This window comes from Odocoileus virginianus, chromosome 18 (assembly GCF_023699985.2).
Source record: "Odocoileus virginianus isolate 20LAN1187 ecotype Illinois chromosome 18, Ovbor_1.2, whole genome shotgun sequence".
NCBI lineage: Eukaryota > Metazoa > Chordata > Mammalia > Artiodactyla > Cervidae > Odocoileus > Odocoileus virginianus.
Window position 1 is genome coordinate 2,721,664 of NC_069691.1, and position 13,902 is coordinate 2,735,565.

General features: G+C 40.7%; 1 protein-coding gene across 13 annotated transcripts in view; it reads left to right on the forward strand.

The window, feature by feature from the left end:
- RNF38 (ring finger protein 38) overlaps positions 1-5,201 on the forward strand; it is a 119,548-nt gene extending 114,347 nt beyond the window's left edge. For all 13 annotated transcript variants that reach the window (XM_070480257.1, XM_070480259.1, XM_070480258.1 and 10 more), the window contains 2 exons: positions 377-476; positions 1,781-5,201. In XM_070480257.1, coding sequence (XP_070336358.1) covers positions 377-476; positions 1,781-1,843 — 163 coding nt within the window. In that variant the 3' untranslated portion in view covers positions 1,844-5,201. The remainder of the gene's footprint in view (positions 1-376; positions 477-1,780) is intronic.
- Positions 5,202-13,902: the final 8,701 nt, after the last annotated feature.

A 13,902-nucleotide genomic window follows, 5' to 3' on the forward strand; every position in this document is an offset into this window, starting at 1 on the left:
TGTGTGAGGTAGGAGTCCAACTACATTCTTTTGCATATGAATATTCAGCTGTTTCAACAGTGTTGACTATAATAGTATCTTCATTATTAAGCCTAGCTTGGATGTTAAACCAGGTATTTTCTTGATGATCTGTCACTAAGCAAAACAAAGCACTCTTATTAAATGTTTTAACATCATGCTTTTTTTAAGGTGTTTGATAGATTATTTTAGTTTTAAAGTTTAGATGGTATTTGATATGTGAGATGATTATTTTAGTCTTAAAATTTAAATGGTATTTTGATAAGTGAGATAGTAAGTGGCTTTATGGTTTCGATAGCTGTAACAAAATAGAAACTACTTGATTTTATGGTTAAACAATCTTTCTGGTTTATTTCAGGTGTGTAGTATGCATGTGTGATTTTGAGTCAAGGCAGCTACTTAGAGTTTTACCCTGTAACCATGAGTTCCATGCCAAGTGTGTCGACAAATGGCTTAAGGTAAAATGATGGCATCTGAAAAGAATGACATTGAATTTTCTCTTACTGACCATAGTTTCATGTAGAGTAAGTCCATGGTTTGGTGGAGGGTGCTTAAATTGAAACACAGCTTTCATAATTCTGACCATTTTCTCCTTTGTGTATATGGGAGGGAAAATTCCAAAGACACAAATTCTGATAGTATGCCAGGGTGAAATTATTTCAGGGACTTCTTCTTTTCTTCTTTTTTTTTTTTTAATAGTAGGATAAAGGGACTTCACTGGCAGTCTGGGGTTAAGACTGCCTTCCAATGCAGGGGGCGCAGGTTCAATCCCTGGTTGGAGAGCTAAAGTCACACATGCAGTCGGGTGTGGCCAAAAGAATTTTTTTTTAATAGTAGGATAAAAATGTGATACAGTAAAATAATTTAAGTCAACTTTAGGGTTGGTTTGTTTTAGATTATTCTGACTAGGAGATGATAATACTGGCTTAGATAACTTGACAATTGGTGAGGAAGACAGATGAGTTAAAAAAGAATCAGTCTTCCATGTGAGCACAGATTAAGAGTACCCAGTTTTGTCCAAACTGAATCCTAAAGGTAAAGAGTCTAAGCTTTTTAGAAAACGAACTTCTTATATATGCATAGCCCTGACATGTGAGAACAGGATGACCAGGAACACATGGGTTCCATGTGGCCGATGGCTAGAGTGCGGGGGAGAGGAGCAAGAGAGGGTATTCAGAGGTGAAGCCAGGAGTCGGCTTTCTGCGGAGTCACTGTGAAGCGTGCGGGAGTTTGGCCTGGATCCCGAAAGCATGTTTCAGAAAGATCACGGCCACTCTTTGAAGAAGGTAATAGAGGAGGTTGATGAAATAAGGATGTACTGGGCCAGATGGAGAACAAGTAGTAGAAGCTGGATGAAAAGAGGAGTACTTGACTTGAGAGCTATCATGATGTAGAAATGAGAGCATTTGGTAAAAAACGCTTTGTAGAACATAAGAGAGCAGGTGTTGCTTCTGTTTCTGATTTTAGCAGCACGACGAATGGTAGTGGCATTTGTTGAGATGGGGTTTTAATTTTAAGCCACATTTGTCTGAAGTGGTGATGGGTAGTCTTGTCTGTGTTAAAACAAACCAAATAAAGAATTATTCATAGGCTATTATTGTTTTAGAGATTTGTGGAGTATTTTTAAGAGATTAAATGACTGTACTTTCTTAACGGAACAAAGAATGTAAAAACTATGTGGAAAGTAAAATAGTTCTGTTGCTTTCAATATGTTTCACTATGTAAGTCAAAATTCAGACAGGTGCTCTCTTCTGTGTTTCAGGCAAATCGTACTTGCCCAATCTGCCGAGCTGATGCTTCAGAAGTGCATCGGGATTCAGAATGACCAGCCTAAGAGCACAAATTCATTTTGGGTGTTCCTCGTCACGTGTATATACGGACTGTCCATTGAACGCAGTCTGTGTGGCTCCCGGCCTCCCTCACCAAAAGGGTCAATGGACCTTTCTTTGCACTGTGTGACTTAATCAACTATAAAAGCTTACAATTAGTCTTCACAATTACGGGATTGTTATACTAACCGTGTGATTGGAACTCCAAAGACTTTTTCTTTAGCTTAATTTTGTGTGTGCACTAACATTCCCTGGTTTTTGTGTGATCATTCCGAGTGTTGCTGCAAGATTACAGTGGACGTGATCTTTTAGCATGTGCTTTCATAAAAAGTGGTAGCTCCAGATGATATAGCAATCTACCTTATATAGAGCCTTCAGAAACTGTGAGTGGAAATGAGTGCAGCGTATGACTGTTGATGGTAAATGTATCTGTGTGTGTGAGAGAGAGAATGTGTGAAACTACTTGTGTGAGGGCATGGTAGCTAATGTGTGTATGAGATCCTATATACCAGCATGTACCAAGAATGTGTGTGTAGTTTTAATTATGCTGCAATGTATACTCTGGTGTGTTATTTAAACAGCACTAGTACTGTACACTGGTTTTTCCCCTCGTGTTTGCTGTTGCACACTGATCGCTAAGGTGCATCAACTATGAGCATCGAATACTCCATCCCTCCCCTCCCAGTGAGTGGAATGAGAAAAGCCTTCTTCCTTTGCTTCAGGCAGCTGTCACCTTCTCTTCGTTGGTAGTCCCAACTGGGTCACTTAAGGAAAAAGTGTAATAGATTCTCACTCCATGAACCTGAAATTTTGATTTTGTCGTGAAAAAGAAATTTTTAAATTTCCAACTTGCTGTTTCCAAAAGAAGGTGCAATATCATACATCATCAGTTAGCAATATTAGCATTTCAATCAGTGATTTGAATGTTGATACTCTCTTGGTTTCCCTTCACATTTTCAGTGAGCTTCTTAGCCGGAAGTGCTTGTGATTCTTTTTTCTTTTAATGTTTCGGTTTGTAGTCTATTCTGAAGATGTTTGAGTAATATATTTCTAAGAACACCACTGGTCCCATGAAGTGTCACCACCTCTGCTTCCACCAGAAAAAAATCTGTTAACTCAGCTTGACTTCTGATATGTTATTTGTTCTAGCTCCCACAGGCAACTAAACTGTTTGAAGAAAACTATATTTCTGTTCTGCCAAGCTCCAGTTCTGAAAGTTGTCTAGTTCTTCCCCCCTCAGGAGACGTGCTTCTCATGGAAATCCTCATTTCCAGGATGGATCAAGTGCTGTGACGGCTCGAGTTCCCTAGACCTGGTGTGCTTTGATGTTTTATCACTTTTCTTTTTTGTTGAATGAGAAAAAAATTAATATAACAGGTGTCCAGAATACTTGCAGGATAAATGAAGATTTGATTTCTGTGTACAAAACAGTGCTGTAAAACAGGAATTGACCTGCGTTTAGTTGCTCTGAAAAGAATACATAGCTGCGCGGGTTTCTTTCTTTTTTTGATAGGTTCCTTGAGCGTAATTGAGATTGTTTAAAGTCATTTTTCCCAGCAGTGTGTGGATTCCCCTCTCATTCTCCCGGTGTGCTCACCGCTGTCTGCCTCTCCGTCCGCTGACATCCTCGCTCCGTTTGCAGCAGCACGCGCTGCAGCCCTGCGGTCAGGACCGCGACGACGTGCTGCCGGCCTCAGCGTTCAGTCGGCTCTGTGTCCGTTTTCTGCTCAGACAGTGTTAACTACTTGTTACTGCCATGCTCCTTGCCTTCCCTTGAAGACTGTAAGCTCATCACAGCTTAGAGTTCAGTAAAGTCAATTCACACAGAAGCACAATTTTGCCCTTTTCCAGACACTGTTGCCTCTATCTCGTCCTACAAGTAGGATTTTGCATAGTTTGTTTGCCCCTGTATTTGTCAGTGCATCAGAAATACATCTAAACAGTGGTAAAATGCACATGTTACTTTTAAATCATTAGAGTATTCCCTACCTGTTCATAATGAATAAAGTGTGTTAAAGACCAAAATTATTGGCGTAATAATCAACTACATTACAAATCACGTATAGTTTAATCTTTATTTTTTTTAATTAAAAAATCATGTTTAAAATGGCAAAAGCCCATCTTATACATAGACTCTTTTATATAGCTGCAAAAAATTTATATCTGTACAGATCTAACATAACATTACTACACTCAGTATTCATTTTATTGAAGCATGCAAGTAAAGCACTTTTTCTAATTTATATAGATACTTAATTAACAAGGCACACTGTACTAATGACTAGGAAAAGTAGCTCTTTCTTCCCTCCCTGGGATGATGAATTCTTGTCATATACCCCTTTTCCATTAAATTTCTGAGAGGCCGTTGGCAATTTAGGAGGCAGCAGGGTCTGTTTTGGTAAAATCCAGAATTGTTGCACTCTTGTGGCTGATCTCTCTTTGGGAATGTCTTTTCTTCGCATGGGGCTCTTAGAGATGTGTGCAGATTTGCTCATTAAGTAGTTAGTTTGTGTTAGGAGCGTACATGCATGTGTTCCGAACCAGCTCAGCCTAGCCACAGTTAGCAACCGTGTGGCTAGCAGCAGAGAAAGAACGGTTGATTTGTACCCAGCTGTGGACTCCTTAGGTGATGCACCAGATAGCAGGCAGATTGTTTCTTGCCTTCTTCCCCTTTCCTCCTAAAACAATATTGGCTTTACCACCTTAACTCTGCTGTGTTTTTTGTTTTCCTTTGCATGAAATACCACCTTTGTTTGTTTTTAGCACCCCCTCTTCCCCAAAAAGAAAAAAATGAAAAACAAGGCCTCCAGGTATCAAGATCTCATTAGGGTTTTCTGTCCTGAATTTTTTCAAGCAAAATCTAGAAAATGTGAAAGCCTATTTAGATTTTATACACTCTCTGAAATGTGATTTGTTAAGATTCTTATATTTGGGCCTCTTATAATATTTTAAATGAGATCTACCAACTCATGAAAATAGTTTTCACAGATATCTTTAGGCCTTTATTAGAAAGCTATTTTCCCCCTGTTGGTACATTTGGTTACCTCATTTTGCTGTTTGTTTCAGATTATGGAAAGCTCACAGGGGTGTATTTTGGAATCATTTGCTGAGTCATTTCCTCAAATCATACTCCATTGTATCAGTTAACATATAGTTTTAAATGTACGTATTATAAATATCTGTAACCAAATCATTTGAAGGCTTGATAAATTTTTAACAAAGTTTGTACATTTTTTATGAAAGTTACTAGTAATGCTTTACTAAGTAGTGCAATGAATTTTTATTTTTAATCCCTGTGCCCAATTTTGGAGTTGAGAGGGTTGTTGGTAATAAATGTATGATGTACACTTAAAACATTGGGTTGTGTTTGGTGTTACTGTGTTAGGGAAGGGTAGGCGTCATGTCTGTCTGGAGGGAGGGATGTAGGGGACTTCCAGCAGGAAGATAGAGCTCTTGAGCTCCGAGCAGCCAGACTTAACTTTGAGGCAGTAATTCAGATTTTGTTTCTGTGTTTGTGTGAACAACTTAGAAACACAAAAGCAACTTGCTTTATAACTCGTGTGGTATATATGTATGTCTTTAAAAAGGCCAAGAAGATAGCTTGAGTGTAGACACATATGTGCATGGTATAAGCTCATTGAACAGTCAAGTTACATTGAGTGGGTATCTAGAGTTCTTTCTATTTGTGTCAACCATAAGATACAAAAGATAGTTGGGCAGATTTGTTCACATTAGCTATAGTACGTTATGTCTGACTTGTCCACGTAATACGGAAAGAGGAGCTCATCATTTGCCATACATGTTTGTGTAATTGCTTTCCTTTGACTAAAAAAGGAAGCGAGTAAAGCCATCTGCTTATATATTATTACATGCTGAAAGTGGAAATAGAATGCCAAAAAAAACCAAAGTAAGGCTGAGTGATAGAACCCAGTTCTCCCCCAGCAGGAAGCAGCCCTTTGCCTTCAGTGCTGCCTTGACAGAAGCATTCAGAAAAGTGACCGGTCGGTCCCTGACTGTGTCCCTGTTTCCCACCATACTTGAAAGGATGTTTGCATTTGAACTGTGAATGTCTCAAAACTTGTTCTGTCTTACATTACAGAGTCATTTCCTGCTCGTTCAGTACCTGTGCATTCTCTCCCACCTCCCCACCTACTACTGTAGGCAGCGAGTCCCATGCGGCTGGTTCTGACCAAGGGACCACAAGGGGAGGCCATGCAGCTCTCTCTCCTGCCGTGGTGATGGCAGCCCTGGATCCTGCGTCACTGCCTTTAAGAGAGCTGTCCTAGAAAGCCACTGGATTCCACGGGCTTTCTGTTAACAGTAAACTGAGGCCCTTAGACGACTCGGTCAGGATTTTGTCTTTGCCAATTTATTCCCCCCTTTCAAAAGACTTAAGTCTGTTTAGTCTTATTCTAACTATACTTTGATGATACTAATTGTCAAGTGTACCAGTTAAACACCACTGGCTACAGTTAACTTTTAATAGATCACAAGGTCAGATTTGCACCACATGATAAAATTCTGAAGGATGTTTACAGTCAGGTCATTACCAAGTATCTCAGGTCTGTGTGCCTCAGGCTAATGATAATGGAACATTACCTTTGATATCCCTAGACTTCTCAAGTTTTTCATTGCATGCCTTAATACACTACGGTATGATTAGAAATATTTTATTGTTTGTATAGTTGAATGTAATTTATTTCTATATCAATACATAAGTATGTAAAAAGCAGAGTTAGTTTCTGTGAACATCATATATAGCTTCCCTGGCTAACATTTAAGAACAGAATTTCCTGTTTGTTAGTAAATTCCCAAATTAAAACATTTGTTTATACCACCTTCCAGATTCATACCTATTTAAAAGATTAACTTGCCAATCAGAGAATTGGGCATTCTAAAGAGAGCAACAGACTTTGAAGCCATACAGAGTGTGTGGGGTAGACTCCTATTAAGATTGCTCTGAAGTGCACGTGCTCTTAGCCTTTTTCATGTGGTTCTTTCTGCCTCCCAAACTGGCAGGAACTGTAGGAATGAGAAAGATTGAAGGGGGAAAAAAGAACATAGTGACAGCCAGGGATGCTGAATATCACGTTACAGTTTGGAAATGGGCTGTAGGGTCTGTATAGATGTTTCCTCACTACAAAGATGAGGAGAATTAACTCGGGGTGAAGGAACCCACGTTCCCTTCAAACCTCTGTTTCTTGGTCTACACGTGGAAACAGTTTAGTGGCTGGTCAACAAAAGGACCTGCAGCCCACACCCGGTCCCCTGCATTGTATACAGTCAGCAAGTTCACCAGCTGCTTTCTGGGCCTCCCTTTCAGTGTTAGAATCCCCTTCCCGCAACCTTCTGTCATAGTGAACTTAGAGACCCTGAGGCAGCCTCCCTCTCCCCACCGCCCCAGCTCCTTCAGGTTTAAATGACAGTAAATTTTACACTATCCATCCTTCTTGGCAGTAATAATAGACATTTCTGTAGTCAACATAAGCAATATGGTATCCACATGTTTTAGTTGGTTCTTTTCCTCCCCTTTTACTCCTGGATATGTTCATACTGAACTTCAGCTAAATCAGAAGACTAGAACTTTAACCCCATTACCAAAACAAGGCCAGCCTTGCCAAGAGAAAATGGATCACTGTGGCTATTTAGGCTTAGAATGTCTTAATTTCAGTAAGGAAGATCATAGATTCCGTTTACTCTAATTCCAGAATATATAAAGGAAACTTGGATCCCCGGTCTAATCCAAGTTGCTAAATTTTAGTCAGGGAAGCAAATCAGAATGGAAAAAGTGAGTTCAAGTTCAGTAAATTTTTGTTTCCCACGAAACAAGGAGAGATCCAAGTCCTTCCTAAGGAATGTTCGCAGCACAGATGTGCTCCACAGGTTTTTGTTAAGCAGCAGTGTGGGCCAGGAAGCCTCCAGGATCAGGAGTTCGAGTGCTGTGTGTATTTGTTTCCTCTGAGTGCCTCAACAGATTACCACGAATTCAGTGATTTAGAGCAATTTTAATCTCTCAACTTCTGGACCAGAATTTCAAAATCATTGTTGCTTTTCCTTGGAGGCCCTGGGTGAGAACTGCCCATGCCTTTGTCTCCTTGGAGTTCTTTGGCTCATGTAGACACAGAACTTAAGTCTCTGCCTGTGTACACATGGGCCTGCACATCTCCCTTGCATCTCTTATGTGTCTTCAACTGAATGGAAGCCCCCACTCTGCATAGAAGCCAGCTATGGAGGCGCTTTAAGGAAAGCCAGGTTTGTCTGATCTCCGTAAATTGCTTGAATGTTTCAATGAATGAACTCAAGATTCCAGAGTTTCTTGTCAAAATGCATGACCAAAACAAGTAAAGTGAAATGTATCATCAGGTAAGTGAGCAAGTTAGCAATCGTTCTTTGAAGGGTAATAAGAACAAGCCTGGACACCTGTGTCCCAGGTGTGTGGTTTGATCCAAGGTGGCTCCTTTGTTGAATCAAAATCTGATGAATCTTGAAAACATGATAAGTGAAGGAAGCTGGATAAAAGGCCACACATCAAGATATACCCCACATCCAAGGTCAGGAGTGGTGGCCGTGAGGAGATACCCCATGTCCAAGGTAAGAGAAACCCCGCTAAGACGGTAGGCACTGAGAGAGGGCATCAGAGGGCAGACAGACTGAAACCATAATTGCAGAAAATTAGCCAGTCTGATCACACGGACCACAGCCTTGACTAAATGAAACTATGCCATGCCGTCACCCCACTCCAGCGTTCTTGCCTGGGAAATCCCATGGACAGAGCAGCCTGGTGGGCTGCAGTCCATGGGGTCGCTGAGTCGGACACAACTGACTTCACTTTCATGCATCGGAGAAGGAAGTGGCAACCCACTCCAGTGTTCTTGCCTGGAGAATCCCAGGGACGGGGGAGCCTGGTGGGCTGCCGTCTATGGGGTCGCACAGAGTCGGACACGACTGAAGTGACTCAGCAGCAATAGCAGCAGCAGCAAGCCATGCCACATGTAGGGCCACCCAAGATGGACGGGTCATGGTGGAGAGTTCTGACAAAACGTGGTCCACTGGAGAAGGCAATGGCAAACCACTCAGTATTCTTGCCTTAAGAACCCCATGAACAGTATGAAAAGGCAAAAAGATGGGACACTGAACGATGAACTCCCCAGGTCGGTAGGTTCCCAATATGCTACTGGAGATCAGTGAAGAAATAGAAATAACTCCAGAAAGAATGAACGGATGGAGCCAAAGCAAAAATGACACCCAGTGGTGGATGTGACTGGTGATAGAAGCAAGGTCTGATGCTGTAAAGAGCAATATTGCATAGGAACCTGGAATGTTAGGTCCATGAATCAAGGCAAATAGGAAGTGGTCAAACAGGAGATGGCAAGAGTGAACATCAACATCTAGGAATCAGTGAACTAAAATGGACTGGAATGGGTGAATTTAACTCAGATGACCATTAATCTACTCCAGTGGGCAAGAATCCCTTAGAAGAAATGGAGTAGCCATCAACAAGTGTCTGAAATGCAGTACTTGGATGCAGTCTCAAGAACAACAGAATGATCTCTGTTTCCAAGGCAAACCATTCGATATCATGGTAATCCAAGTCTATGCCCCGACCAGTAAACGCTGAAGAAGTTGAAGTTGAATGGTTCTATGAAGACCTATAAGACCTTTTAGAACTGACACCCAAAAAAGATGTCCTTTTCATTATAGGTGACTGGAATGCAAAAGTAGGAAGTCAAGAAACACCTGGAGTAACAGGCAAATTTGGCCTTGGAGTACAGAATGAAGCAGGGCAAAAAGGCTAATAAGGTTTTGCCAAGAGAACAAACTGGTCATAGCAAGCACCCTCTTCCAAGAACACAAGAGAAGACTCTACACATGGACATCACCAGATGGTCAACACCAAAATCAGATTGATTATATTCTTTGTAGCCAAAGATGGAGAAGCTCTATACAGTCAGCAAAAACAAGACCAGGAGCTGACTGTGGCTCAGATCATAAAATCCTTATTACCAAATTCAGACATAAATTGAAGAAAGTGGGGAAAACCACTAGACCATTCAGGTATGACCTAAATCAAATCCATTATGACTATACAGTGGAAGTGACAAATAGATTTAAGGGACTAGATCTGATAGACAGAGTGCCTGATGAACTATGGACGGAGGTTTGTGACATTGTACAGGAGACAGGGATCAAGACCATCCCCAAGAAAAAGAAATGCAAAAAAGAAAAATGGCTGTCTGAGGAGGACTTACAAATAGCTGTGAAAAGAAGAGAAGCGAAAAGCAAAGGAGAAAAGGAAAGATATACCCATTTGAATGCAGAGTTCCAGAGAATAGCAAGGAGAGATAAGAAAGCCTTCCTCAGTGATCAGTGCAAAGAAATAGAGGAAAATAATAGAATGGGAAAGACTAGAGATCTCTTCAAGATAATTAGAGATACCAAGGGAACATTTCATGCAAAGATGGACTCAATAAAGGACAGAAATGGTATGGACCTAACAGAAGCAGAAGATATTAAGAAGAGGAGGCAAGAATACACAGAAGACCTGTACAAAAAAGATCTTCACGACCCAGATAATCACGATGGTGTGATCACTCACCTAGAGCCAGACATCCTGGAATGTGAAGTCAAATGGGCCTTAGGAAGCATCACTACAAACAAAGCTAGTAGAGGTGATGGAATTCCAGTTGAGTTATTTCAAATCCTAAAAGATGGTGCTGTGAAAGTGCTGCACTCAATATACCAGCAAATTTGGAAAACTCAGCAGTGGCCACAGGACTTTAAATGGTCAGTTTTCATTCCAATCCCAAAGAAAGGCAATGCCAAAGAATTCAAACTACTGCACAATTGCACTTATCTCACAAGCTAGTAAAGTAATGCTCAAAATTCTCCAAACCAGGCTTCAGCAATACGTGAACTGTGAATTTCCAGGTGTTCAAGCTGGATTTATAAAAGGCAGAGGAACCAGAGATCAAATTGCCAACACCCTCAGGATCATCGAAAAAGCAAAAGAGTTCCAGAAAAACATCTATTTCTGCTTTATTGACTATGTATGCCAAAGCATTTGATTGTGTGGATCACAACAAACTGGAAAATTCTTCAAGAGATGGGAATATCAGACCACCTGACCTGCCTCCTGAGAAATCTGTATGCAGGTCAGGAAGGAACACTTAGAACTGGACATGGTACAACAGACTGATTCCAAATCAGAAAGGAGTGTGTCAAGGCTGTATATTGTCACCCTGCTTATTTAACTTATATGCAGAGTACATCATGAGAAATTCTGGGCTGGATGAAGCACAAGCTGGAATCAAGGTTGCCAGGAGAAATATCAATAACCTCAGATATGCTGATGACACCACTCTGATGACAGAAAGTAAAGAACTAAAGAGCCTCTTGATGAAAATGAAAGAGAGTGAAAAAGTTGGCTCAAAGCTCAACATTCAGAAAACTAAGATCATGGCATCCGGTCCCATCACTTCCTGGCAAATAGATGGGGAAACAGTGGAAACAGTGTCAGACTTTATTTTTGGGGGGCTCCAAAATCACTGCAGATGGTGATTGCAGCCATGAAATCAAAAGACGCTTACTCCTTGGAAGGAAAGTCATGACCAACCTAGACAGCATATTAAAAAGCAGAGACATTACTTTGCCAACAGAGGTTCGTCTAGTCAAGGCTATGGTTTTTCCAGTGGTCATGTATGGATGTGAGAGTTGGACTATGAAGAAAGCTGAGCACTGAAGAATTGATGCTTTTGAACTGTGGTGTTGGAGAAAACTCTTGAGAGTCCATTGGACTGCAAGGAGGTCCAACCAGTCCATCCTAAAGGAGATCAGTCCTGGGTGTTCATTGGAAGGACTGATGTTGAAGCTGAAACTGCAATACTTTGGCCACCTGATCTGAAGAACTGACTCATTTGAAAAGACCCTGATACTGGGAAAGATTTAGGGCAGGAGGAGAAGGGGACGACAGAGGATGAGATGGCTGGATGGTATCACCCACTCAATGGACATGAATTTGGGTAAACTCCGGGACTTGGTGATGGACAGGCAGGCCTGGCGTGCTGTGATCCATGGGGCCGCAGAGTCAGACACAACTGAGCAACTGAACTGAACTGATCGTATGATTCCATCTATGTGAAATGTCAAAGGCAAATATGTAGAAAAGGGAAGTAGATTAGTGGTTGACTACAGCTGACTTAGGGTTGGGAGTGACCGCCAAGGAGTGTGGGTTTCTTATAGGGGTAATAAAAGTATTCTGAAATTGTGATGGATGCAAAATTCTGTGGATGTATTGGAAGCCATTGAATTGTACACTTTGAATGGGTGACTTCTAAGGTGTGTGAATTACATCTCAATAAAGCTGTTTTTTTTTTAAAAAAACACAACATAATACCTGTCAGAATGTCTATCATTAAAAAGATTAACAATACCATGTGTTGGTGAGGACATGAAACAACGGAGTTCTCATACTTTTTTAAAAAAATTTATCGATTTTAATGGGAGGCTAATTACTTCACAATATTGTGGTGGTTTCTGCCATGCATTGACATGAATCAGCCATGGGTGTACATGTGTCCCCCATCCCGAACCCCGCTCCCCATCCCATCCCTCTGGGTTGTGCCAGTGCACTGACTTTGAGTGCGCTATTTCATGCATCGAACTAGGGCTGGTCATCTGTTTCACATATGATAATATACATGTTTCAATGCTGTTCTCTCAAATCATCCCACCCTCGCCTTCTCCCACAGAGTCCAAAAGTCTTCTTTATATCTGTGTCCTTTTGCTGTCTCGTGTATAGGGTTGTTCTTACCATCTTTCTGAATTTCATAAATATATGTTAATATACTGTATTGGTATTTTTCTTTTTAACTTACTTCACTGTGTCTAATAGGCTCCAGTTTCATCCACCTCATTAAAACTGATTCAAATGCATTCTTTTTAATGGCTGAGTAATATTCCATTGTGTATATGTACCACTGCTTTCTTATCCATTCATCTGCCGATGGACATCTGGATTGCTTCCGTGTCCTGGCTATTGTAAACAGTGCTGTGATGAACATTGGGGTGCACGTGTCTCTTTCAATTCTGGTTTCCTCAGTGTGTATACCCAGCAGTGGGATTGCTGGGTCATATGGCAGTTCTATTTCCAGTTTTTAAAGTAATCTCCACACTGTTCTCCATAGTGGTTGCATTAGTTTACATTCCCACCAACAATGTAAGAGGGTTCCCTTTTCTCCACACCCTCTCCAGCGTTTATTGTTTGTAGACTTTTTGATAGCAGCCATTCTGACTAGCATGAGATGGTACCTCATTGTGGTTTTGATTTGCATTTTTCTGATAATGAGTGATGTTGAGCATCTTTTCATATGTTTGTTAGCCATTTGTATGTCTTCTTTGGAGAAATGTCTCTTTAGTTCTTTGGCTCATTTTTTGCTTGGGTCGTTTATTTTTCTGGTATTAAGCTGCAGGAGCTGCTTGTATATTTTTGAGATGAATTCTTTGTCAGTTTTTTCATTTGCTATTATTTTCTCCCATTCTGAAGGCTGTCTTTTCACCTTGCTTATAGTTTCTTTTGTTGTGCAAAACCTTTTAAGTTTCATTAGGTCCCATTTGTTTATTTTTGCTTTTATTTCCATTACTCTGGGAGGTGGGTCACAGAGGATCTTGCTATGATTTATGTCAGAGAGTGTTTTGCCTATGTTTTCCTCTAGAAGTTTTAGAGTTTCTGGCCTTACATTTAGATCTTTAATCCATTTTGAGTTTATTTTTGTGTATGGTGTTAGAAAGTGTTCTAGTTTCATTCTTTTACAGGTGGCTGACCAGTTTTCCCAGCACCACTTGTTAAAGAGATTATCTTTTCTCCATTGTATATTTTTGCCCGCTTTGTCGAAGATAAGGTGTCCATAGCTGTGTGGATTCATCTCTGGGCTTTCTGTTCTGTTCCACTGATCTATATTTCTGCCTTTGTGCCTGTACCATACTGTCTTGATGACTGTAGCTTTGTAGTATAGTCTGAAGTCAGGCAGGTTGATTCCTCCAGTTCCGTTCTTCTTTC